This window comes from Thalassophryne amazonica, chromosome 15 (assembly GCF_902500255.1).
Source record: "Thalassophryne amazonica chromosome 15, fThaAma1.1, whole genome shotgun sequence".
In the NCBI taxonomy this organism is placed as follows: Eukaryota; Metazoa; Chordata; class Actinopteri; order Batrachoidiformes; family Batrachoididae; genus Thalassophryne; species Thalassophryne amazonica.
The window spans coordinates 4,202,655-4,230,520 of NC_047117.1; the positions used below are offsets into that span (position 1 = coordinate 4,202,655).

At 41.4% G+C, this 27,866-nt stretch overlaps 1 protein-coding gene across 1 annotated transcript; it reads right to left on the bottom strand.

Annotated features, from left to right (window-relative positions):
- On the bottom strand, positions 1 to 27,538 carry capn9 (calpain 9). The gene is made up of 20 exons (XM_034188434.1): positions 27,218 to 27,538; positions 25,419 to 25,488; positions 23,617 to 23,735; positions 20,325 to 20,458; positions 18,781 to 18,949; positions 18,589 to 18,672; positions 18,270 to 18,355; positions 17,465 to 17,542; positions 16,744 to 16,904; positions 15,554 to 15,714; positions 15,165 to 15,373; positions 10,874 to 10,910; positions 10,703 to 10,783; positions 8,570 to 8,627; positions 7,700 to 7,764; positions 7,475 to 7,543; positions 7,284 to 7,362; positions 1,672 to 1,788; positions 686 to 744; positions 1 to 331 (listed from the first exon to the last, which is right to left on the bottom strand). Exons 1-20 carry the CDS (start codon positions 27,422 to 27,424, stop codon positions 305 to 307), a joined length of 2,070 nt encoding a protein of 689 aa, XP_034044325.1. The 5' UTR covers positions 27,425 to 27,538; the 3' UTR covers positions 1 to 304.
- Between the last annotated feature and the right edge of the window lie 328 nt (positions 27,539 to 27,866).

The window sequence follows — 27,866 nt, forward strand, 5'->3', positions numbered from 1 at the left end:
TTTTATTCCAAATTTATTGATTATTTTGTTAGATATTTGTGACATTATGAGACAACAATGTTACAGAAGAAAAACGCATAACTGACCCTTTGCCTGTCATTTATAGCATCTTCTATGAATGGAGTGTTTAGTCCAACAGCAGAATTGATCAAAATGTTTATATTTTCCCCCCCATCTGCACATCACATGACACAGTGGCTCATAAAATGCATTTAAAAGATGAAAAAGAGGTACGTTTGAAAGCCAAGTCTCAATCTGCTGCGCTTTATTCTTCTGACAGCTTTTGTTTGCTTTTAGCATCTCCTCAAACGTTCATGGACAGCATCAAAAACTGCGAGGAAAATAAAAAGTTGCAGGGTTAACAGAGGTCACAGCTCAGGCTAGACTGAGTCCAAAAACACAGGTGAAGAGTTCAGATGCAAAACTCAGTATCTCCAAAACCATAATTTTTTAGTTGACGCCAACATGTACTTGGCTGTCAAGGAGACCATCAGTGTGCAAAATATGAAAGAACTTGAACAAACTTTTTTCATTTTATTGATGCAAGTCTGTGCATTTCCGCATAGGGTTTCCTTGAAATCTCCATTTTCAACTGCATTTTTCTCCATTTGAAAAAAAGTTCCATCTGACCTCTTCGATTATTTACAGAGATTAGTGAATGTGGCTGTGACATGGATCTGTTTACCTGCATCAAGTTCATGTTCACCTTCCCCATCTTTGCTTTGTCTAAAGTCTGGAACGCTCCTGCAAAGAACAACTTCATTTTAACACCAAAAACACACTTGATGAAAATGGATTATATTTAAGTTCTTTGATAAACAATGAGGGTTTGTTCATATATCTTTAATATGGAAATGATGACAAAGAATATCTGTATTCAATGTAATAAAATGTATCAGAACCATCAGAGTTGAGAGCTTTTTATAATAAAAATTTTGCTCAAAGCAGCAATTTTACTTAAATTTATTGTCTTAAGCCTTCAGTTATTGTCATCGATTATAAACTGCATCAAACTGAAAAGCTCAAACGGTGACTTTACATTAAGATGCATTTTCATAATGAAATATTAAGGGTTCAAGCATGTAAAACATTTTATTGGGTCATTTGGAGCTGGTTTGTTTTAGAATATTTATTAGCATTAATAATAATTCATTAATTTATTCATTCATTTATCTATTTAGCACAGAATGGTACTTTGATCTGTATTCAGCACCACGGACAGCTCACATTAAGAAAATGCAAATTGGTGCACTTTGAGTTGCTGTTTTGAAAAATGGTTCTTTCTGCTTGTTAACGTCATTATCAGGACATGTTTCTGAACTGATTTACTTTTTATTACCTCTGAGTTTGTATGCTTCCTTCTGTTTGGTTTCACATGTAATTGAATTATATGAAATCTTAGATCTGTAGGTGGCTTCAAGGAAAGATTAAGCACTGACTTTAACTTTGCACGATATGGCCTTTTTTCACTAATTTGAAAAAAAATGCACATATCTCCATATGTATGTAAACATGTGTCACATGACTGATTGTTGACAAACACTGTGATCTGGTGGAGACAGTTCATTGATTAACACACATACGAGTCCATCATTTTATCGTCCACTCAAACAGGAAATTACTTTCAGACACCGTGTCTCCTCATGTTGGTTTGGATTTTCGTGTACATACTGAACATGTTCTCCAGACGGACGATGCAGGTGAGGTAGTCGTCAAAGTCGATGTCGTGTTCTGTATTTGCAAACCTCAGGGCGATTAGCTGCAGCAGCTTGTTGTTCAGGTGCATACCTTAAGCAAAACAAGAACAAGCACTGAGCCGGTGACACACACAGCTACAACACACGGTTCACACGACACACGCTTCACACTACACACAGTTCATACAGTACACATGGCACATGGTTCACACTACACACAGTTCACATGGTACACGGTTCACACTACACACGCTTCACACGGTACACATGGCACACGGTATACACTACCCACGGTACACACAGTTTACACGGTACACATGGCACATAGTTCACACTACACACAGTAAGTAGTAAAGTAAGTAAGTAAATTTTATTTATATAGCACCTTTCACAGACAAGAGCCACAAGGTGCTTCACAACATAAAAGCACAGTACACCACACAATACATCAGACAATGGCCGAGACATTTAAAAACATAACATAGGATAAAGCAGCCCAAAAGCTTGTGTAAAATAGGTCTTAAGTTGGCTTTTAAAAGTGTCGACAGAGTCCAGTGAGCGCAGAGAGAGCGGGAGACCATTCCAAAGCCTGGGAGCAACAACCTGGAAGGATCGCTCTCCTCTGGTTGCAAAACGGGTGCGAGGAACCATCAACAAATTTTGGTCCACAGATCTCAAAGCCCTGGCAGGGGCATAAGGCTGGATGAGGTCACAGATATAGGGAGGCGCCTGGCCAGGTAGAGCTCTAAAGGTTAAAACCAAAATTTTAAAATTGATCCTGAAGGCCACTGGCAGCCAATGAAGCTCCTTTAAAATTGGGGAAATATGAGTCCTCCTGTTAGCTTGTCAGAATTCTCGCTGCAGAGTTCTGTACCAACTGCAGTCGACGCAACTCCTCCTTGTTTAGACATGAAAACAAACTGTTACAATAGTCTAAACGTGATGACACAAAAGCATGAATAATAAGCTCTAAATCATTTTGAGACACCATTTTCCTGAGCTTAGAGATGTTTCTTAATTGAAAGAAGCAATTCCTTGTCAGCTGTTTACAATGCTGTACCAAAGACATGTCTTTGTCAAAGATGACACCCAAGTGTCGAAGATATGATTTAGCAGACTGGCCCAGGTCTCCCAAGTACTGCTGAATACCTGGAATATGGGCATCAGGGGCAATAACCAATGTCTCTGTTTTGTCTGCGTTGAGCTGAAGAAAGTTATTCGTTAGCCATTGTTTTATTTCCGCCAAACAATGGAGGAAGGAATCAAGCCTCTTACTCTCAGATGGCTTAAAGGAGCAGTAAAGCTGGATGTCATCCGCAAATAACTGGTAAGAGACATCAGTAAATCTTTGAATGATCCTACCTAAAGGGATCAAGTACAATAAAAACAAAATGGGGCCCAATACAGAACCCTGAGGGACTCCACATAACAGGTCCACAGACTCTGACCTTATCTGGTTAGCAAAAACGCTAAAGCTACGCCCGGACAGATATGAGAAAAACCACCGAAGAACTGACCCCGACAGACCGACATTATCCCTTAATCTATTCAGCAGGACCTGGTGGTCAACAGTATCAAAGGCAGAGGACAAATCCAAAAGAACCAACACGGTGGATTTCCCAGCATCAGCAGACATCATAATGTCGCTGGACACTTTCAAAAGAGCCGTTTCCGTAGAGTGTTGTCTATGAAAACCGGACTGAAACCTGTCATGAATGTTATTCTGATCCAGGAAGAGTGTCAGTTGGTCTGAAACCACCCTCTGGAGGATCTTAGACAGGAATGGAAGCTTAGAAATAGGTCTAAAACTACTTAGCTCCATTTGCTTTAAACCTGTTTTTTTCAGTAGAGGCAACACTATGGCATGCTTGAAAGCACTGGGAAACACATCGGTGGACAAAGAAAGATTTACCATTCTAGTAACATATGGACCAATTACCTCAAAAACTTTAATAAAGAGCCTGTAGGGAAGGATGTCCAATGAGCAAGAGGAAGGTTTCATCTTGCTCACCAATGCCGAAATATCAGCAAGTGTCACAGCCCTAAATGAAGACCAAATGCTGGGAGCAGGCTCAATAACAGTAGAAGTACCACACAGGGAGGGTGGAATTTTATCCTTAATCAACTTGATTTTGTCAATGGAAAAAAAAACTCAAAGGCATTGCTGTCAGCTTCAGAAAACACAGGAGTAACTGAAGCAGCAGGACATACAAGAGAGTTGATTGTATCAAACAACACTCTGGGATTCTTCTTATTCACAGACACCAGCTGACGTATGTAGACAGAACGGGCACTCTCAGCCATTTTGTTATATGATAGAACCAGCTCCCTGAGATGAAGCCTGTGAACCTCAAGTTTAGAGGATTTCCACAGGCGTTCAGTCCTTCGACACAGTCTCTTCAGACTTAAGAGCTCTTCATTAATCCAAGGGCACTCATTTTTCTGTAAAGACACGTTGTATTTAACAGGAGCCAACTGATCAAGAATAGTATCACAGTGTTGGTTAAAACACTGGATAAAAATGTCCACATCAAGAAAATCAGTGAACAAACAAGGATTAAACATAGAAGAAAATCTTTCTGCAGTTTCAGCAGTGATGATACGCCTCCGAGACTTAACTTCTAAGGGCTTCTGATCAGAGCTGGAATGCAGGTCAAACGAAACGAGACTATGGTCACTCAAGTGGACATCATGTATAGACATATTTAAAATGTCTAGGCCAAGTGTAAAAACTAAATCTAAAATGTGACCCTTTTGGTGAGTGGGCTCAGAAACATGTTGCACAAAATTAAAAGCTTCAGTCAACGATAAAAGCTCCATAGCAGAGCAAGATAACTTGTCATCAACATGAAGGTTAAAATCTCCAAGAATTAAAACAGATTCCAATGTTATAATAGAGGATAAAAAGTCACTAAAATCCTTAAGAAAGGCAGTAGCAGGACCTGGGGGGCGATAAACCAACACACAGAAAAATGGGTTTGAGAAACCCACCTTGACCAACTGTGATTCAAAGGAGGGAAAATCCTGTGACTGTGCCCCTTTATAAACATAATCCTCTTTATAAACGATGGCAAGGCCCCCACCACGGCGACAGGGGCGGGGCTTCCCAAAGACACAGAACCCAGCAGGGCAGAGCTCATTTAAATGAAGAAATTCCTCTTCTCTCTGCCAAGTCTCCGAAAAGCACATTAAGTCCAACATTTCCGCTGATATAAGATCATTCAGGGAAAATGATTTATTGGCGATTGAACGCACGTTCAATAAACCAGGGCGCAAGGTGGACGACGTCACGTAGGCGCTGTCTGAGGCTCGCAATGGGATAGGACGAAGACAGCGGTCACGTGGACTCCAGCTGCTCCGTGCATGTGGAGGCGTAAACACGGAAGTGCACAGTAGTGATGGAACTACGCCACCAGGATACCAGCGCTGAGAAAAGTCTAGAACACCCGTACCTAACCGAACAGGTGTCGATGCAGATGTGCCATCGCACACATCAAAGAGAGGAATGTGGTAGAAGAAGCGAGCCCGTCCTCGGACGCCTTCTCTTCACCTGGACACCAGCCCGCGAGCCTCTTCTCCTCTTATCCAAAAAGCCTTTTTTCCTCAGTCTCCTGCGGCTCTTACACGGCGCCCGCAACAGCAGCGGATAATCAGGTGAGTCGGAGCCGATAGTTAAGGGCGGAGGAAATGCCACGACACAGGTACAGTGTACGGTTCACACGGTACAGACGGTTCACACGGTACAGACGGTTCACACGGTACACACGGTACAGACGGTTCACACGGTACAGACGGTTCACACGGTACACACGGTACAGACGGTTCACACGGTACAGACGGTTCACACGGTACACACGGTACAGACGGTTCACACGGTACAGACGGTTCACACGGTACAGACGGTTCACACGGTATAGACGGTTCACACGGTACAGACGGTTCTCACGGTACACACGGTACAGACGGTTCACACGGTACAGACGGTTCTCACGGTACACACGGTACAGACGGTTCACACGGTACAGACGGTTCTCACGGTACACACGGTACAGACGGTTCACACGGTACAGACGGTTCTCACGGTACACACGGTTCACACGGTACAGACGGTTCACACGGTACAGACGGTTCACACGGTACAGACGGTACACACGGTACAGACGGTTCACACGGTTCACACGGTACACACGGTTCACACGGTTCACACGGTACACACGGTACAGACGGTTCACATGGTACAGACGGTTCACACGGTACAGACGGTACAGACGGTTCACACGGTACAGACGGTTCACACGGTTCACACGGTACACACGGTTCACACGGTACAGACGGTTCACACGGTACAGACGGTTCACACGGTACAGACGGTTCACACGGTACAGACGGTACAGACGGTACACACGGTACAGACGGTTCACACGGTACAGACGGTTCTCACGGTACAGACGGTTCTCACGGTACACACGGTTCACACGGTACACACAGTTCACACGGTTCACGCTACACACGCTTCACGCTTCACACGGTTCACGCTACACACGCTTCACACAGCACACAGGTCACACAACACTCTCTTTTTACAGAGGAGAGTCTGTGCCATTAAAGCTACTCAGCATTTTCATAGCTTTTGCTTTTTCTTTTTTTTTAGAAGATTTTATCTGGGGACAACGCTGTGGCTTAGTGGTTAGCACTCTTGCCTCACAGCAAGAAAGTCATGGGATCGATTCCCACCTGTAGCCTTCCTGTGTGGAGTTTGTATGTTCTCCCCGTGTTTGTGTGGGCTTCCTCCCACATCCAAAGACATGCAGCTTCGGTGGATTGGAAACTTTAACTTGTCTGTAGGTGTGACTGTGTTTGTCTGCATGTGCCACGGCAACAGACTGGTGTCCTGTTCAGGGTGAACCCCACCTCACACCCTATGACTGCTGGGATAGGCTCCAGACTCCCCCCTCCCCCCGGTGACCCTCAATTGGCGTAAGCGCTTGAAGATGAGTGAGTCAGATTTTGTCTGTGTGCCTGCATGCTGTCTGTCCATCTGTCTTTCTGTCTGTGTGATTCTTTGACTGTCTGTCTGTATATTTGTCTCTGTCTGATTCTCTGTCTTTCTCTCTGTATTCTGTCTGTCTGTATGTCTTTCTAACTCTGCACACAATAACCCAGACAGCAGGATTTCATAGAAATCCAGATTAAAAATCTTTTCTTTCATCTCGTTCTTTCACAAAGTGAAACAGATTTAAGTTGATCTTTTTCAGGATGTTTCAAGAAAATTGACATGACAAAGCTCTATCCAAATCCTGTGATATTGAAGATTCTTTTTTTTTTTCAGCTGCCTCTATGATGTCACTAAAGCTTACTGACTCATGTTTAAACCTCTCCTCTGTCAGATGGAGATAATGATGATTTATGCACCATTTGCACGTCTTTACTCTGCTGATATTACAACAGTTACTACTTCCCAGTACAAATATGACTTCAGCTATAGTACTACTACAACCTAGAAATCAATGGACCAAAATGAAAGTGACAATTACAGCAAAAGAAAAGATTAAAGTAAGTAATGGGGGGGTGTCCCTGTTTTGTCACCTGCAGCGTCAAGGGCGTTGCGGAGCTCGTAAGACGACATCTTTCCTGACCTGTTGGTGTCAAAGGACAAGAAGAGCATCTGCAAAAAAAAAAAAAAAAAAAAAGACAAGAAGGGTTTAACTGTTATCAACCTGCACAGTAACAACATCCAGAGTGGATACGTCATCAGGAGAACATCAATCTGCACGTACAATCCACTTCTTCATCTTTTCCCAGAAGACCTTAAACTCCTGGAACTCCAGCTTCCCTGTATTGTCCACCTGAGTTACTCTGTCAAGGAAAAAACTAAAAAAGCATCTTTAAAAAAAATCATAATTCAAAAACCTCAACACTGATGTTCATGAAAATAACTACAAATAATAAATGGAATGACTGATGCAGCCTCGTGTGCGTTGATCAGTGAGGAGGAAGGATACATCCATCAGGTTGATGATACTGTGACAAGTGCCGAGACTCAAACCATCAAATTTGATCTCTTTTCCTGAAGAAAAAAAAAGCATTCAACAAAATATTAAAGTGAAACACAGCTACATAAAATCTAAGCTTATTATATGAAACGCGTAAGTTAGGTTACTATTTTGTTTTTGCCAATAAGATAATAAAACATGAAAAGAGGACAAAAACACTATATTGGACAGGTAAAATTAAAGGTGCCGCAATTTTAGACCTGAAACGTAGTGATTAACAAATGTTCTGTAACTGTAAACAATATTAGAGCAGGTAGCTCAGGAGAGGAGCTGGACTTGAGTCCTGGTCAGACTACCTGTCTGTCTACATGGTGTCCGTCCACCCAGCTGTTAATGAGGAAGTAACCTGTACTGGACTGGTGTCCAGGAGGAGTCACAGACTCTCATCTGCTTCACCATTGACGTATCACCATTAACGTGTCACCTTTAACGCGTCACCTTAACGCATCACATTTAATGAGTCACTTTTAATGCGTCACGTTTAATACATCATCATTTACGCGTCACGTTTAACGCGTCACCACTCTCTTCATATTTCATTTATTTCCATGTCTAACCCCTTTGGTGATGCTCATCATTACATAATAACTTTGAAAATGGCCACAAAATGCAAAATTATGGTCACAAAATTTTTCATAAACTTCATACTGTAAGATTGAGATGTGGACATTTACTGCCCCCTGTTGGTTGTAACAACACAATGATATTTGGCGACCCTTACGGAGAGACATAGTTGCTATTATGAGTCAGACTTTCTTCAAATTGTCATTTTGAAAAGAATGTGAATTTAGAAAAGAATCATTTCCTGTCTTGACTTACGTCTGCTGAGGACGCCGTTCAGAAGCTGCTGGAGCTCCGTGGCGCAGATGGCCTGATCCTGCAGACAAGAGTGAGCAACAGAAAAACTTATTTCAACATGACTTCTGAACTGTGTTCAGTGGTGAGAACATAGAGATTAAGATTTTTTAAAAGTCATTTCGAATAAGAAGAGGGCACTGATGGAATAAAAGAGTCACATTGACAGGAACTTCATTAAAGGTAGATACAGATGAGTGCCTCTATTAAAACAAAGAATCAGTAAATAAATGTCAGATGAAATTTTTTTTTTTTTATTAAAAATAAAAAACTAAGAAATCACATGTACATAAGTATTCGCAGTCTTTGCCATGAAGCTCAAAATTGAGCTCAGGTGCCTCCTGTTTCCACTGATCATCCTTGAGATGTTTCTACAGCTTATTTGTAGTCCACCAGGGGTAAATTCAGTTGATTGGACATGATTTGGAAAGACACACACCTGTCGCATGTCAGAGCACAAACCAAGCATGAAGTCAAAGGAATTGTCTGTAGAACTCTGAGACAGGATTGTCTGGAGGCACAAATCTGGGGAAGGGTACAGAAACTTTTCTACTGCTTTGAAGGTCCAAATGAGCACAGTGGCCTCCACCATCTGTAAATGGAACAAGCTGGGATCCATCAGGACTCTTCCCAGAACTGGCCACCCATCTAAACTGAGCGATCGTGGAAGAAAGACCTTAGTCAGGGAGGTGACCAAGAACCTGATGGTCACTCTGTCAGAGCTCCAGCATTCCTCTGTGGAGAGAGGAGAACTTTCCAGAAGGACAACCATCTCTGCAGCAATCCACCAATCAGGCCTGTATGGTAGAGTGTCCAGACAGAAGCCACTCCTTCGTAAAAGGCACATGGCAGCCCACCTGGAGTTTGACAAAAGGCACCTGAAGGACTCTCAGACCAGGAGAAACAAAATTCTCTGATCTGATGAGACAAAGATTGAACTCTTTGGCGTCATGTTTGGAGGAAACCAGGCACCATCCCTACAGTGAAGCATGGTGGTGGCAGCATCATGCTGTGGGGATGTTTTTCAGCAGCAGGAACTGGGAGACTAGTCAGGATTGAGGGAAAGATGAATGCAGCAATGTACAGAGACATCCTGGATGAAAACCTGCTCCAGACCACTCTTGACCTCAGACTGGAAGACTTGAGGCTGTAATTGCTGCCAGGGGTGCATCAACAAAGTATTGAGTAAAAGGCTGTGAATACTTCATTCATGTGATTTCTTAGTTTCTTATTTTTAATAAACTTGCAAAAATTTCAAAAAACCTTTTTCATGTTGTCATTATGGGGTGTTGTGAGTAGAAGTTTGAGGGGAAAAAAATAATTTACTCCATTTTGGAATAAGGCTGTAACATAACAAAATGTGGAAAAACTGAAGCTCTGTGAATACTTTCTGGATGTGCAGTACTCATGTCTTTAATGGTTTCTTTGGCTATGCATGACTTCATCATGCATGCATGTATGTATGAGCTGGGAACTGAGAAGCAGTACCATTTCTTTCAGTCCATCAGAATCGTTTGCCTCAAACTGTAACAATGCCGGCATGTTTTTTGACAGTTCTGTGTTGCAAAAATCCATTAGTCAAACAGCTGCAATTACAATGAAAACTTGCGTACTCCAAAATGTTTCCACACAGAAAAATGATCAATAATGGCATATTAACGGGCATATTAATGGGATATTAACAAAATCTCATCAATTCTTATCTCTACCCTTCAGTGGAACAGTTCAAGTGTCATTCATTGGGTTCAAAAGGTCAAACCAGGAATTTCAGGTAAAATATGTTCAACTTGATCAAGCAGAAACTTTGGGTCTCCGAGTAATTTAAGTCCTAAATCACTCACTTCAGCGGTTACTGAGTTCTGCTTAGTCAACGGCGGTTACCATGGTAACACCAGTTTCTAAGAAAGTGTTCCACGAGAAGCGAGAAAGAGCCTCATATCTGGCACATGAACCTCGTATGACCAGCTGCTCCTGAAATATTGATCGGGGCCGCACATTCAGCTGTCCGAGATCTTTATCATACAATCGGGAAACAAATTTTACTGGATTCTTCGGCATCACTTCCGCTTGAATCCGTCTTTTGCGTTGATGTCTCACCTGTCCGGCCAGCTGTTTAAACAGCCTTCTCAGGCCTTTCTCCTCGTCTGTCTCCTCCTCTGGAGGGCTGGGTGCCGGCGGCTGTGGAAGTGACACAGTACCAGAACCATCAGTGCTGAGCAGGTCAGCCACTGGACGATTATCAATACCTGACTGATATACAGTACTGACCTCTGGCAGGTCAGCATCAACATTGCTTCCCATCTCTCTGTGGAGCAGAGACAAAAGTGAGCATTTTTATTTCTCATGATGGCCGAGAATCATTCAGGATTTGATCTGGAGCACATTGTTAAAACTGCATGACGTGAATCCACTTTGGACATGCATCTTCAGACATCCACCCCCTTAGGTTTCTGAGCGAAACCTAAAGGGGTGGATTAAAACTGCACATTATGCAAGGTCGTGTTCTGGGCATTTTGATGTCAGAACATAACAGCAACCAATCAGAGTGTCACCTGTCATCTCCTTGAAACATGGTATTGAAAAGATGCAAAGAAGAGGTGAAGATTTCTGGTGAGGAAACAGATCTGAGTGGACAGAGCACGCAGAAAAAAAGAAGCATAACGCTGGAAGTTGTCATTACAGATGGATTAACACCAAAGTAAATTATTGCACCCATTAACGCCTGTTCCTCAGCAGTGCAAGACTCATCATTAGGGCTAGCATTAGGCTAACCCTAACCATGTGCACCATGCAGCAGCTGGAGTGAGTTTTCTTTTTCTGTTATAAGGTTGGAATGTGTGATTAGTGTTTGTAATATGCTGTTGTTTAAGCTATTGTGCATTTTAATAATGTGTCATAATTAGTATATACATTTTTTTGTCACATCTTGTTTACAGTCTAGGCCCCTGTGAATCCAGCCCTATTTGTCCACACAGGGATAAAAGTTGCATTAAAACATGTTACAAACCTGAGTTATCAAACTGTGATTTTCCACTCGCTATTTATTTTAGTTCATTATCTTTTTTGTCTTCAATTCACTTTTACATTCCTCTTATGCACCATTCAGTGTGTGTGTGTGTGGTGAATGCGCTCATGTAAGGTGTGTCTGAGTGCTGCATTGTTAAAATACCACAAAGTCATTGTACTGTACTGTAGACCTGCTTTTCAATGGTCGAAAGTGCAAACGTTTTATTTGTGAGGGATGATCGGAATGTGCCGGTTTCATGCTTGACTACACATTTAGTATCAAAGGAAAATGGACATTGTGCACTACTTTTCACCTGATAGAGAACAGGAACTTCAGCTCTACTCAGAGAATTTTATCTTTATCAGGTTAAAAATGCAGATTTGTCAAATGGTGTTTTATATGTAAATGTGATATAATATGTAAATGTGATATAAAAAAGGTCATTGTCTTCCATTGGAGTTACAGAAGGAAAAACCCAATAATCAGGTAACAGATACATTTCGTGAGAGTGAAGATTATTTTACAGAGCATCCATAAAGTATTCAAGTGCTTCACTTTTTCCACATTTTGTTATGTGGCTTCCGTCTGGCCGCTCTACCATACAGGCCTGATTGGTGGATTGCTGCAGAGATGGTTGTTCTTCTGAAAGGTTCTCCTCTCTCCACAGAGGAATGCTGGAGCTCTGGCAGAGTGATCGTCGGGTTCTTGGTCACCTCCCTGACTAAGGTCCTTCTCCCCCAATCACTCAGTTTAGACAGGCGTCCAGCTCTAGGAAGAGTCCTGGTGGATCTAAACTTCTTCCATTTATGGATGATGGAGGCCACTGTGCTCATTGGGACGTTCAAAGCAGCAGAAATGTTTCTGTACTCTTCCCCAGTTTGGTGCGTTGAGATGATCCTGTCTCTGAGGTCTACAGACAATTCCTTTGACTTCATGCTTGGTTTGTGCTCCGACATGCACTGTCAACCAGAGCTGGGAGTAAATCACTGAAAAGTCACTCTCAAATAATCAGTCTGCAAGTCCCAAGTCAGCTTGCAAACAACTGATTGTCATTATGACTTGAGACTTGACTTGGGACTTGCTGATTCATGACTTGAGAGTGACTTGATGATGACTTTCTCCCACCTCTGCTATCAACTGTGGGACCTTATATGTAGACAGGTGTGTGTCTTTCCAAATCATCTCCAATCAGCTGAATTCACCCCAGGTGGACTCCTGGTGAGCTGTAGAAACATCTCAAGGATGATCAGTGGAAACAGGAGGCGCCTGAGCTCAAGTTTTGAGCTTTGTGGCAAAGACTGAATACTTATGTAGATGTGATTGCTTAGTTTTGTATTTTTAATTAAATTTGCAAAAAATCTCAGAAAAACGTTTTTCATATTGTCATCATGCTGTGTGTAAAATATTGAGGAAAAAATAAATTTCATCCATTTTGGAATAAGGCTGTAACTAGGGTGACCAGATGTCCCACTTTGTGCACCAAACTGAGATGGTTTCTGGTGTTGTTATTGACACTCTGGCTTTAGTTTTGAAATGTGTGTTTAGAAAATGTATGTTTTAAACACATTTCAAAACTAAAGCCAGAGTGTCAATAACAACACCATATCAATTTGGGGCACAAACTGGGACATCTGGTCACCTGAGCTGTAACGTAACAAAATATGAAAATAGTGAAGCGCTGTGAATACTTCCAGATGCTCCGTGTGAGGGTGATTCTTAGACTACGGGCACTTATTATGTCCTTTGATCATATTGTATGAAAAACAGAAAAAAGGGGAAATTTCACACTTTTATAGTTATCTTTACAATGAAAGTGTGTTAAGAACTTTGTTCTAGTAGTCTATGATGACTTTTTCACCTTTTTTCAGCATCATTATATGCAAATATTGCCGTTTTGTGCTTGTCCCACACCCAGACTTTTGATCTTCAGTGATAAAAATGAATGGTAAAGAAATGTTTTTTCTAATGTTTTAAAATATCTCTGAATAAAATATCAGTAAAATAATCAAAACATAATTGGGGTATTCAATGTCATACAACTGTTGTGATTTTTTTAAACAAAATGTAGTTGTCCCACACTATTGCCGTAATTTCCACCACAACACTGTAGTCCCTTTAAACAGTTTGTATGAAAGATTGTTTGGGTAGTTTCTATGGAGATAAACAGTGACATCAGAGCACATGTATATAGCGCCAAATCACAACAGACAGTTGCCCCAAGGCACTTTATATTGTAAGGCAATGGTGTGGTGGAAATTACATTTACAAGGCCAATAGTGCCTTGGGGCAACTATTTGTTGTGATTTGGTGCTATATACATGTGCTCTGATGTCACTGTTTATCTCCATAGAAACTACCCAAACAATCTTTCATACAAACTGTTTAAAGGGACATTAGTGTTGTGGTGGAAATTACGGCAATAGTGTGGGACAACTACATTTTGTTAAAAAAAAAAAAAACACAACAGTTGTATGACATTGAATACCCCAATTATGTTTTGATTATTTTACTGATATTTTATTCAGAGATATTTTAAAACATTAGAAAAAACGTTTCTTTATCATTGAAGATCAAAAGTCTGGGTGTGGGACAAGCACAAAACAGCAATATTTGCATATAATGATGCTGAAAAAAGGTGAAAAAGTCATCATAGACTACTAGAACAAATTTCTTAACACACTTTCATTGTAAAGATAACTATAAAAGTGAAATTTCCTCTTTTTTCTGTTTTTCATACAATATGATCAAAGGACATAAGTGCCCGTAGTCTAACAATCACCCAGCCAGTGGACTTTCTCTTTTCTCTTTTTTTAAACTCTTTGTTTGTGGCCATTTTACTTGATACACATCTTAACACAACTGCAGTTGGATTATCCTTGCGGGGCAGAATGGGATTTATTCATACCAGAGGTGTGCCCAGTAGAGGTGGACAAATGTGTCACAACATGTCGGCAGGCTTTGCTGTGATCAGTCAATCTCAGAGTTCAATCAACCACGATCACATCGTTTCAGATGCTGTTTTGATGCCGTCAGAATATGTAAATTGTGGTCATATGGTTGTCAGATTAGACAGGGACTACCGTCAGATAGGTGTCCCATCTCAACGGCGCCCAGAGAGTTTTGAACATGTGCATCACACTTGACGCTGCCGGCCGATTTTGACCAACTGTGTGGACTTCCGCAGATGGCTGTCAGAACATTTTGGAACTGAAATCCAACACCGTTCGGATGTGCGCCGATTCATTCATCAATTCAAGTCCGACGCCACTCTGCGTGATTCCGGTTATGTGTGACGGGGGTATTACTCAAGTGGAAGAGCTTACTTCAACCCAAAGATAGATCAAACTCTGGAAAAAGCATCAAACCATCATTACATGACTGTTCATAACAACTGCACAGACATTAAAACAAAGAAGGTCACCACAGCACACATGGATGTGACATGCAAAAATTACAGATCAGTTATTTGTGGTGGACGTACAGCCATGTTTGTACTCTGTTTTGTTGTTCCGTGCGTGAAAGAGTGAACTGAATGAGGAGCTGAACACTCACAGAGCTGTAGCCTTCTTCTCAGAGAAGACGCGGATCAGGAAGTCGGCCTCCTCGTGGGGCTGAAAGGTGGTCGGGATCACCATGTAGTCACCAGGAGGCAGCTTGAAGCGCTCAGACACCTCCCTCAGGTTGATGTAGGTCTTGCTACGAGCTTTGGATGGATTGTAGCGGAAGAAATCCTTCCCTACTTGGTCCACTTCTCGTGGAGCCTAAACGGAGAGAAAAGGACCCGAGACCTGAGGAAACGTTTGCCTTGTTGATGTCCGGAAACACTGAGATATTAATATTTTCTGAATCTTTTTTCTGATTTGTCAGTTTACAATACACCAAAAAAAAACACAAAGCGATAAAATCAGATCAAGCTGAAACATGATCAAAGGTGTTCTGACATCGTAGATCGTGAAGCCGATGGTCCGCAGATCCAGGCCTTCCTTCCTCAACCTGCGTCTGTTCTTCTGCATCAGGGCGATGACGACACTGCACAAATCATCTTCATCATCGTCAGTGTCCTCCAGCCTCAGTTTGTACTGCGGGTTGGTCCAGAAGGTATCTACATATCACAGACACACAAACCCTGATGACCCGCTCCACAGACGTTACACAGTCACAGCTTTTGTCTGTGTGGTATCTATCTTTGGCTGTTGTCCATCATCCCTGTACACACTTATGGGTGATTCTTTAACTATGGGCACTATTGGCCTTGTAAATGTAATTTCCACCACACCATTGCCTTACAATATAAAGCGCCTTGGGACAACTGTTTGTTGTGATTTTGCGCTATATACATGTGCTCTGATGTCACTGTTTATCTCCATAGAAACTACCCAAACAATCTTTCCTACAAACTGTTTAAAGGGACATTACAGTGTTGTGGTGGAAATTACAGCAATAGTGTGGGACAACTACATTTTGTTTAAAAAAAAAACCCACAACAGTTGTATGACATTGAATACCCCAATTATGTTTTGATTATTTTACTGATATTTTATTCAGAGATATTTTAAAACATTAGAAAAAACGTTTCTTTACCAAGATCAAAAGTCTGGGTGTGGGACAAGCACAAAACGGCAATATTTGCATATAATGATGCTGAAAAAAGGTGAACAAGTCATCATAGACTACTAGAACAAAGTTCTTAACACACTTTCATTGTAAAGATAACTATAAAAGTGTGAAATTTCCCCTTTTTTCTGTTTTTCATACAATATGAGCAAAGGACATAATAAGTGCCCGTAGTCTAAGAATCACCCTTATACTGCATTGTAAGAGATCTGGATTGTAATCTGGATCTGGACAAAATTTCACTTGGTAGTTGTGTTCTGTCTCTGGATGTATAACTGACAGGTTTAATGAAGAACAGTTGATTAATTTTGGAGAAACTAATTGAAACGTTAAAAAAATTAACTCTAAGAAGTACTGAAATAGTACACTTATGAGTATTCTAATGTATTCTTAGGAGATAAACTTGAGGTTTGCTTAAGTTTATTGAAGAAAATAAAATATAAATATATATATTTTTGTACAAACAAATGGCAGCAGAAACTCTGGGCAAAGATGAAACATGAATCCAGAATCTCACCGATGTAATTCCTGCAGCCTCCAGCGGTGGAACCACGTATCCAGTTGCCCTCAAACACACTGACCTCCCACTGGTGCTTTGTGTTTTCCATCAGGGAGTCAGGACTCATGTTGCAGATCTCCACCTTATCGTAGTTTTTCTTGAAGTCCTCAAATTCCATCCTGGAGACACAAACATCAGTGTGAACACAAGAAGTCAGAGAGGTCAAATGCAGGGAAAAGGTCCAAAACAGTCCAGGCGGTCACCCTTTACGTTCCATAGTGGGACAACAAGTCCTTTCTTCCAGACCACAGGGATCTGCAGTTCAAGCGCAGCAGATCCCTGGAGGCTTCTGTGGCCTCAGCTGTTACACCGTCTCACCAACATGTTGATGATTGGCCGCTGAGTGGACAGTCAGCCACATGAACCCTGGTCCTGGAGATGTCTAAGATCCCAGCAGGAAGACCAGCCTGATACAACTGAACCAATGAGACGGTCCAGCAGAGTCCAGCTCCTTTTGGATGATGTAAAATTACTGTGATGACCTCACGTTTGTCTAAATGCTTCAGTTTGTGCGCAAAATTGATCAAAAATCAAGCAGGCAGGTTGTTGTGCTACGTGCACGTGAGTCAGGGATCAACCTGCAGTGTGTCAGTGAGTTTATCTCCACTATATCTCTGCAAACATTTCCTTTATCTAACATGCAATAAAATACATTTGGATATGCATCATGTCGACTCACCAGAATTCACCATCATCTATGGCGTTCTGCTGAAGGCGTGTTTTGTCTGATCTGTCCACATAATTCCACTCAGACGAACTACAAACAATAAAACAAGTTAAAAGCCAGCAGTTAATCCGAATGCATTAAACATGATGCACACACACACGCGTGCGCACACACACAGTCACATGGATCCGATGACTGAATTCAATTATTAAAAAGTTTTATTATTATTATTATTATAAAGTTATTTATATGGACCCAAATCACAAAATTAGCGGCCCCAAGGTGTGTCACAAGGGTATGTCTATATACAGACTGACCTGAAGAGTATGAACAATATTTCAGAAAAAAATCCCAAATTTAAAGAGTTCTGTGAAAGATCAAATATGAATTTACTTCCATTAATTGTGCACAATTTCTTTTGCTGTACATTTAACAGTCAGATGCTGCTGAAGCTTGATGTGAAACAACCTCATAATCCCTCAATTCTTTAACTTTGTGTCGCGAATCACAAACAAAATAAGAATTAGGTCACAAATGGCTGAGACACGCCCACTGAGTCAGTCTGTGTTCTGACACTCCCTCTGAGTCAGTCTGTGCTGTCTCTGACACGCCCACTGAGTCGTTCAGTGGTCTGACACGCCCACTGAGTCAGTCTGTTCTGTGGTCTGACACGCCCACCGAGACTGTCTGTGTTTGGACACGCCCACGTGATTTGTGGAAGAGAGACAGAAAAGAGGCGGCTCCACAAATGTTAGTTTCTTGGTTCCTGAGCTTTCTTCATATAGAATTTTTAAGATACTTTGCTATTTAGTCTTACTTGTCACTCCAAGGTCCGTTCCACTCCACCTGACCCCAGGGGTTCCTGACTCGGACCAGCCTCACCTTCCGTCCTTGGAAATTCACCTGAAGATCAGACAAATAAAATCTACTGAGTAGATGCAGATGGTTCAGCAGTTTAGACGGTGTTTCAGGCTTGTGACCAAGGGGTTGCAAGTTGGATTCTCAGACAAGCACAGGAAATTTGGGTCGAGAATTAAGGTGAAATAGCAGCACTCATCAAATAGTGAGGATTTTATACAGGAGATGGGTCTGATCTTCTCTGGGGCATAGTTTTATCTCCAGTTGGTGGGTCTTACCTCCTCCACGCCTGTGATGGAGTAGGCATGTCCCTTCACAAGGCCAGTGGTCGTCTTGGCTTCAGACTCTGCAGAACTGGAGATCTGGAGGACAGAGAACAAAGTTGTTAAAGGAAGAACTGGTGTGAACCTTTTTTACAATGTAGGATGGACGAAAGTCAAATTCAAAGGTAAACGTGTTTGTTATTTTACGTCAATGGAGCATCCCAACATAGAGCCTCTGTCCAGGGCCTTCTTCATGATGGGGAAGAGGTCATCTTTAGAGTTGTTGGTTTCGTACATTTCTCCCACTCCACCGGTGAAATCCTCCATGGCCTCCATCGTGCTGCCGCCCTTCAGGGACTCATAGCTCCCATGAACTCTAAAATACACAACCACCACAAATCAGCTTCCTCCTCCCTGCGACTCTCCCTCGCCATCACTCTCAAGACAAACTCTGATTGGACAGTGATATAAATTCACCCCATAGTGGGTGTGGTCCCACTCTTCTGTGTTCACGGAATCTGGTTCCATGTGACATTAACTGGTTTGACATCAGCTTGACTCTGAATTTATTTTTCCACAAGCGTTACTAATTTAAAAATAGTTTGTCGTGGATCACATCAGCGTAATGTCGTAACTCAGTACGTCGTGGTTAGCTTTGTCACAGTGCAGAAAGATGCTAATGTAATGGGCTTGTCCTTCTGTTTGTCTGTTCACAGTGATATCTTCAAAACCTAAAATACAAATACAATCTGAGGACAACTCTCACAACAAAAGCCATATCAAGGTCATAGGTCAAAGGTTTAGGTCAAATCAGAGGTCGTTGCCTAAATTCATTAATGACCATATCTTCAAAATGCAAAGACCAACTTCAAACTTGGTGGATAAGCTCCGTGGACCGTCCTCTTCCAACACAGGTCATGTCGATGTAATAAATCTAAGGTCAAGGTCAAATCAGAGGTCATCTTTTCAAACACATTAATGGTCATATCTCAGGAACTAAATGACTCATCAAAACAGCTTCTTTCATTATTATTTCTATCCACTGTTTGCTCTCACTCACTATTTGTTGGATTGTTAGCAACATTATGCTTCTATCAAATGAATGAGTGAATTTTGACATCTGGTGAAAGGTAGAAGCTGAGCAAAACAAATTAATTTCACCCAAACTTTTAGTCCACACTGAAAGCTTACCCTGTGACCTAACTAACATTTTGGCAGCAAATTAATGAAGAAAACCAAAACTTACTTGAAGTAGGTACATGAGCTCTCATGTAGTCTTTAAGTTGGTGAACTTTGACAAGCAAAGGAATGTCAACGCTTAGCTAGCTGTGTCGCTTTGATAAGTTTTTTTTTATTTATTTTATTTTTTTTTATCTTGTTCAACATCAGTATAAAGTGTTCCACGTACAGATGGACGTGCACTTTGCTGTTTAATGTGTGGTAAGACTGGACTGATAAATAGTTAATATGTTATTCTGCAAGAGTGGCTCCAAAATCAAGCCAGCTTTGCTAGTTAGCATGTAGCTAGCACAAAATCCTCCCGCTTGGCTCATTTGTAATTAAATTATTGTAAGTTGTGTTCATCGGTTGAAGTTAGTCTCAAGAGTTTAACAAAACAAACAAAAATGATTTGGCCTTTGCATTTGTTGTGATGTTTGTGTGGAACAATGAGTTCATATGAGTTTATAGAGGAACTCTGATTTTGCAGTGCATGCTGGGAAGTTTTCACGTCTGGTTTTGAGGGTAATTACTTGGCGTAGGCTTTCTCCAGCAAGGCACTCCAGAACTCATCTTTGGATGTGGAGTGCAGCATCACCAGCTGGTTCCTAACTGTAGGCAGCCGGTCGTCCACCACCACGTCCAACCATTTATTGTGCATCCAGAACTGCAGGAACCATGAACAGATACTCAGTCAGTACTTTGGGTTTGATCGATGGTCACACTTACTGCCAGCAAACGAGCTGACACGTCTGCCAAAATTCATAAATCCAAAACACGGCCCGATTTCATGATTTCGCTTGGGATTTGAATTCATTTACCCAAATCAGAAGTTAGTTAAAAATTCTCAGATGCTGCAGTTTTTATACCTAAATCGTTTATTGCAGTATAGGTTATAGCACATTTTTACATACTTTCATCGCTATATATTGACAATAAAAGTATATATTTGAAGCTGTTGCATTAATGCTTATAAAGTCAACTTAACTTGAAGTTTCTAATTTACCTTTAAAATGTTTTAAATCATTTTAGATCAGAACTCTCAAACTGATTCCAGAAAACTCCAAGAGGGTGCAGGTTTTCTTTGCAACCATCCACTCAACCATTTCACTGATGAACTGACTCCAGATGGAATCACTTGGAAGAATCACTTGGAGCTTTCTGGAATCACTTTGAGACCTCTGTCAACTGAAAGAATTTAACTTAATTAATTAATTTTTTGTTGAATGTTTGTGGGCAGTGGCAGCTTCAGATTATTTTTTCTTGATGGTGGTTGGTTGTATGATTATTTAGTGCACATGAATTCTGGTGTAAACTCTACATACTGTGCATCTGGAAAGTATTCACATTTATGTTACAGCCTTATTACAAAATTTATGAAATTCATTTTTTTCCCTTAAAATTCTACACACAATGCCTCATAATGACAGTGAGAACTTTTTTTTTTTCAAATTTATTAAAAATAAAAAAAACAACTAAGAAATCACATATGCATAAGTATTCACAGTCTTTGCCATGAAGCTCAAAATTGAGCTCAGGTACCTCCTGTTTCCACTGATCATCCTTGAGATGTTTCTACAGCTTAATTGGAGTCCACCTGGGGCAAATTCAGCTGATTGGGTATGATTTGGAAAGACACACACCTGTCTACATATAAGGTCCCACAGTTGACAGCCAGAGCACAAACCAAGCATGAAGTCAAAGGAATTGTCTGTAGACCTCAGAAACAGGATTGTTTGGAGGCACAAATCTGGGGAAGGGAACAGAAACATTTCTGCTGCTTTGAAGGTCCCAATGAGCAAATTGGCCTCCATCATCCATAAATGGAAGAAGTTCAGATCCACCAGGACTCTTCCTAGAGCTGGATGCCCATCTAAACTGAGCAATCGGGGGAAGGACCTTAGTCAGGGAGGTGACCAAGAACCTGATGGAACCTGGGTGAAGGTTCGTCTTTCAGCAGAACAATGACCCTAAGCACACAGCCAAAGTATCAAAGGAGTAGCTTCAGAACAACTCTGTGAATGTCCCTTGAGTGGCCCAGCCAGAGCCCAGACCTGAATCTGACTGAACATCTCTGGAGAGATCTGAAAATGTCTGAGCACCGACGCTCCTCATCCAACCTGATGGAGCTTGAGAGGTGCTGCACAGAGGAATGGACCAAACTGCCCAAAGATAGGTGCACCAAGCTTGTGGCATCACATTCAAGAAGACTTGAGTGTTGTGTGGGCCGCTGAAGAGGAGGTACTGCTGGCCTACCACCACCAGATGGCGCCCTGCTTGGAGTGCGGGCTTCAAGCACGAGAGGGCACCGGAGCCACTGGGAGTGACAGCTGTCACTCTTCATCAGCACCAGCTGTCACTCAGTCAGCTCATCACCATCTCCATAAAGGTCGGACTGCGACTCCACCTCCTTGCCGAGAAATCAACTACCATTCAGGTAACTTCTCTGCTGAATCTAAAGACCTTTGTGTAATAGTCTGATCTCATTTGCAGCCGTTTTCCTGTGACGGTGTCCTTATCTGTGGGATTGGCGTTTGGTGTGGACTGCGACGGCTTCGCCTCACACCCCAAACCAGATAAGTGGTTAAACAGGAGCTGCACGAGTGTGTGATTGGAGGTGGAGGTGCTCCCTCCTAACTAAACACAGACTGTGGGATTACTGAGTGTGCAAACTCACACTCATCAATACTGTTTCTGTTCTCTGCCAGCAGTACCGGGTCTGACTGCTGAAGACAGTGGCCACCTGGGGCGCAGGGCTTGGCGGCTCTGGTGTTCTTCAGATCCGTTGGTGGTGGAAGCTGTGTGGGATCCGGCTCTTCTCTCGCCAGACGTCTTCTGTCTTCGAGCCTGCCCACACGTCACCTTGTGTATAATTGACATTCCACCATATTGTTATTGTCTGTACTTCGTTGTGCGATTCACAACATTAAATTGCTACTTTTTGGCTTATCCATTGTCCGTTCATTACCGCCCCCTGTTGTGGGTCCGTGTCACGACACTTTCACAATATTGAGGCTGGAATTACTGCCAAAGGTGCATCAACATAGTATTGAGGAAAGGCTATGAATACTTATGTACAGGTGATTTCTCAGTTTTTATTTTTAATATATTTTCAAAAAAAAAAAAAACTTTTTTCATGTTGTCATTATGGGGTGTTGTGAGTAGAATTGAGGGGAAAAAATAAATTTACTCCATTTTGGAATAAGGTTGTAACATAAATGTGGAAAAAGTGAAGCGCTGTGAATACTTCCCAGATGCACCGTACAGGTTGCAAATTCACACATCCCATACTCAAAAAATACAAGTAACAATATTAACTGATGCTTAAAAATCAAAGTTATGAAACTTATGACAAGATACACATGCAAATTTTAAAAATTTGGGAAACTTTACAAAGACAAAACACTTTAAAGGGGAGCTCCTCTTCAGATGAGGCTGTTTTCTTCCTTCTCTTCAGATGTTGGATTGTCATCTTCCTGTTTTAATTATTGTAGCATATCAAGCATACAAAACAATGATAAAAATTAAAAATGTTATGTGAGTGATGTGGCTTATTTGAGTATGATACAGGACATAAACCACGAGTCACTGACCCTGCTGAAAGATGCAAACTTTAATTTGTGCTACTTTTTGCAGATGATAATTTTGAATCTTTATGGTAAAAATTAGAATGCATCTTTTTGCATTCATTGGACTATTTTAAAATGTGACTGCATTTACTTTTATAAACCATATTTGCCATTGTACTGTTACTCATTAGTGAGCAGTAACGAGTGTTAATCCATCAGATATTAGTCAACCAATCAGCTGCAGGAATTAATGTACCTGGAAGTGGAAGATGCCGGCATATTTGCGGTCGAAGTCCTGGTCAGGGGGCATAACTCTGGCCAGAGCATCTTGTTTCAAGGTTAAGGAAGCAATAGCGGCGAGGAGCCAGCAGTCCCCTGTGGTGAGACAATGTGCATCATGGGTACTTTACATCTTCATCTGTTTCCGGTTGCAGCATTTTATTTTAGCCGGGCTCTGTAATCATCACTTGATTAGTTTTTTTGAGTTTTCATGCCCAGAAAATGCCCCTGTGCTCATCTGTGCACCTGTGGGCATGTTGGCCTCAACATGAGGTGTGGTCAGGTGTTGCACCAGAGACAAATAAAAACCTGGTCTAAAGTTGAGTGCTGAGTTTTTCCTGCAGTACTCAGATACACCTGACATAAGTGGGTTCATGATGTGCATACACTCTGCTGGGAGACATAGGGATGCAAGAAAATAAAAGCAGATACTAAAGAAAAAGTGTAAAACTTTAATAACTCTGACTAGCATCATGTTTTTATGCTGTTTGTTTTTCCTCCCTGCATTCACGTATGCACACAGGTGCATCAAGAGGATGTTCAGATGCAGTAGAGACATTTGGGTGGGGGGGGTGTCTAAACCTGGTGGGATGTGGAGGAGATCAGTTGGTTGGAGGGGATTAAGGGGGTGTTACAAGAACGAAGCGCTCACATGCTTCACCTCAGGGAGCTGTGGTGGATGACTGATGTGCCTGGCTGCAAGCTTTGAGGCTTTGCGCTTAGAACCATTTCCTCAACAGAAAACCTCTCACTTCTGAGAAATAGGAAGATGGCCTGGCTTCAGGGGTGCTGAGAGAAAGTCCAGGTTCCATAATGATGCTGTATTTTGTATTAATTTGATTAGCCAGCAATAATTTGCAGCAGTGTTAACACATCTGACATGACAACACGCAGCAAAGCTGAACTCCATCGGGCTGTATGACAGCATAGTGCCGTTTTCAGCTGTGGATAGTTCAGACACGGAACGCAGCTTCAGTCCTCATCACAAATCGATCTACTGTTGACTCAGCCGCCGACACGCTAACTGGCTAACATTAGGACAACACAAGAATAACTTCCCATACGATAAAATCAGTTAATTTGTTTTGTCGCCTGCAGTGATTTCTGTTTGTGCATTAGATAATACACTGAACGTTCTAAAATTAAATCAAATATAAAATAAATAATGAGCCTATGCTACTGTCAAAATACGTAGTAGAAAATTAAACTTTTACCATTAGCTCTACAAAGAACTGGGTCTTGCAGCTGCAGTTTCTCAACAAGAGGGGGCACTGCAGGACCCCTGCAACAATATAAAGTAGATAAGATATAATAGCAATACGCCAAGTGCTGGCGCTTGCACTTGCATCTTTAAGGGAATGACAGATATCAGTCTGATTGGTTTACATCCAAAAACATACTCTTGATTAATTTAGCAAATAAATACATCCCCTTTGTGCCCCTGCTCACTTGACACTGTGTGTCATAGATCATAAAGACAGACCCCTCTAGATTTTTGAAAATGTTAAAGAAAAATATATGTTTACATGTTTCGAAACACTGCAGGTTTCTTGAATGTATCTTCGGAAGTCAACATGTTTTTGGATGTTTGGATGGACCTGAAATGCTCTCTCTATCAGTGCTGTTGTGTTTTGCACTTCAGGGCCACCGTGTCCTATCAGTACTCGGTGTGGCCACAGTACACCGAGTGTCAGTATCAAGAGAAACAAAGGAGTGTTTCTCATCATTCTGAGAGATTCAAATGTAGAAAACCTCATAAAGTGATCAATCAATACAAACCTAACTGTCCTTGGCAAATGTCCGTCCTGCTGGCACCGCTCACAATAAACTTGGGATTATTACAGAGCTCCTGGAAAGAGAAGAAAAAAAAAAGCCCAAACAGGTTTATTTGAGAGAAAGGTGTCAGACTCGGGTGAGACTCTGTCTGATAGGTGTGTTCACATTCCTGTCATTCTAATCAACCTGAAATCCCACTCGACACAACACAAACACACAAAGCACACAGAGTTCAGGCAGCTGAACAGTTCAACAAGCCAACAGATGGAACAAATGGAACAACACAAACAGGAATAAGAAGAAAAAAACACCTCAAAAAGTTATTAGACTGTCTGACAATCTGAAACTCACAAATAAACACTGTCAGGAGGAATCAGAGAGAACACACAGTGTGTAAGGTGTGTGTGTGTGTGTAAGGTGTGTAAGATGCACTTTGCACTGTTTCCTTGCAATACTGGTTCTGCAGCAAAGTCTATCTGTATAAATTTATAATTGCTGATTTGTATAAAAGCAAAACCTCTCTGATTCAGCAGCACAGATCAGAAATTACTCATTATTATTATTATTATTATTATTCCCTCTTACTTCCTTCAGTGACCTTTAACACAAAAGGGGGGTATTAATACAGCAAATTTAAGTTTTTCAAAATCAAAGTACAGCCTGTTCCCAATAAATCAATTAAACTGTCCAAAATGTTTTGTCTGGCGTGGAATGGACGCCATTAAATTTTAAAGATGCCTTAGGGAAAGTGGCGGAGCCAGGACATTTTCAAGAAAATTTTTATTTAATATTATAGGGTTAATAATTACCAAATCATCACAAACTTTGGTGGGGGGGGAGAATCCAAGACTGATTCCCAAATGGGAATCAAATTTTGTGTGTGTGTGTGTATATATATATATATAAATATATATATAAGCAATAAGGCTGTTTAGCAGTCTGTTCTCCATCTGTTAATTTACATGATTATTTAAAAAAATTCAGATGATTACCACAGAATCTGGTGGTCGGATCAGTGACCAACTTAGTTTTGCTCCAAATTCAATATGGATTCTTGGTCCATTGATTTATTTTCCTCTCTCTACCTTCTTTTTTATATAATTAGATGGTGCATCTCAAGGACTTGGTGAAGGTACGCACTCTATTTTTTACTTTTGTAATTCTTTTTTTTTAATTACTTCAAGGAAACTAGAAGACACTCAGAGAAGACAAAGCTCTGCAAGGTCCAAGATCCCAGACTTTAACCGAGCGGAGTGAGAGATTCTGCTTCATCTGTGTAAAAATTATATAGTAATCAGTGACAGATGACAAAAATCATCATAAAAAATAATGCTGGATCCACATCTGGTTCAACATGGAACCAGACACTCAATGCTTCCATCCCCACCAAATGTCACTGAAACCTGTCTGTGAGGTTTTCCTGCTAATTATCAAAGAAAAGCCTGAAAATACCAAGTCCTTGGTGGCAAAAACATCAAATAAATAAAAAAAATTATGAAAACAAACCACAAACATTTCTAATAATAAAAGGTATAAATTGTGATATTTACCTGGGATAAAAACCAGAACTTTCATATTTCATACAGCGTCACTTTAAGACATTTAAAAAATTTAGACATCATGTGAACTCAAGACGAAGTATTTTTTAAATGATTTTTGCCTAAGGGTAGTAAATTTCTTTCCTACGTCATCTAAAAGTTGTCGCTGCACCTCAGCCGTTATTAAAGAAAAACCTTCAGGATGCTCCTTTGATCCTGAGCATCAATCATCTCACACTGGACTTCTAGCGGTTCTGCACCTACCTTGGGTCTCTTCCATTCAAAATTTACAGGCACGCTCTGACTGTAAAACAGAGAGCTGTCTTGGGCAGGGAAGTCTGGGTCTTCAAACAAAACCCCCGCCTGCAGACACTCCTGCCTCAGCTGCTCAAAGGACTTCCCATCGGACTGTGTGTCCATAGCCTTAGGAGAGCCAGATTTCCCCCCAGACAGCGTTGAGTAGAGCGGCATCGTGTTTGGACTGAAGCAGCCAGGAGAATGACGGGAGGTTCTGGTGCAGGGACGAGCCTGACAGGCTGGTAGGGCTGGAAGGTGCACACCCTCCGGCCACAAACTGGTTTGTCCTCCTCGATGAAGAACCTCACCCTTCCTAAGGCTCACTCCCTCTCTGGGCTTGGCTTTGCAGACAACAGCAGAACCTTATTCCCAATGATTTAACAGCTGAGGAACTAAACAGCTTGACGCTGTTCTTTTAAACCCCATCAGCAGCCCAGACTGAGCCGGCACGAGCGGCACAACACTCGTCTTGACAGAACGTTCCAGGAAACCACCAGTGATTGTTATATTTGTGTTGTTTTTGGTGGAAATGAAATAAAATGAGCTGCTGTCTTTAAACACCACTGAGCTTATCATTCAGGAGGATATAAGGATTCCTCAGGACCTCCCAGAGGGA

What these genes read in the sequence shown, in the direction of transcription:
- capn9 (XM_034188434.1), bottom strand. Translation starts at nt 27,424, where the DNA reads ATGCCGCTCTACTCAACGCTGTCTGGGGGGAAATCTGGCTCTCCTAAG. An exon ending in AACGGACCTTGGAGTGACAA is followed by an intron (nt 17,543 to 18,269) that starts GTAAGACTAAAT and finishes TATTGTTTGTAG; the next exon opens with TTCGTCTGAGTGGAATTATG. An exon ending in CCGTCTGGAGAACATGTTCA is followed by an intron (nt 745 to 1,671) that starts GTATGTACACGA and finishes TGTTCTTTGCAG; the next exon opens with GAGCGTTCCAGACTTTAGAC.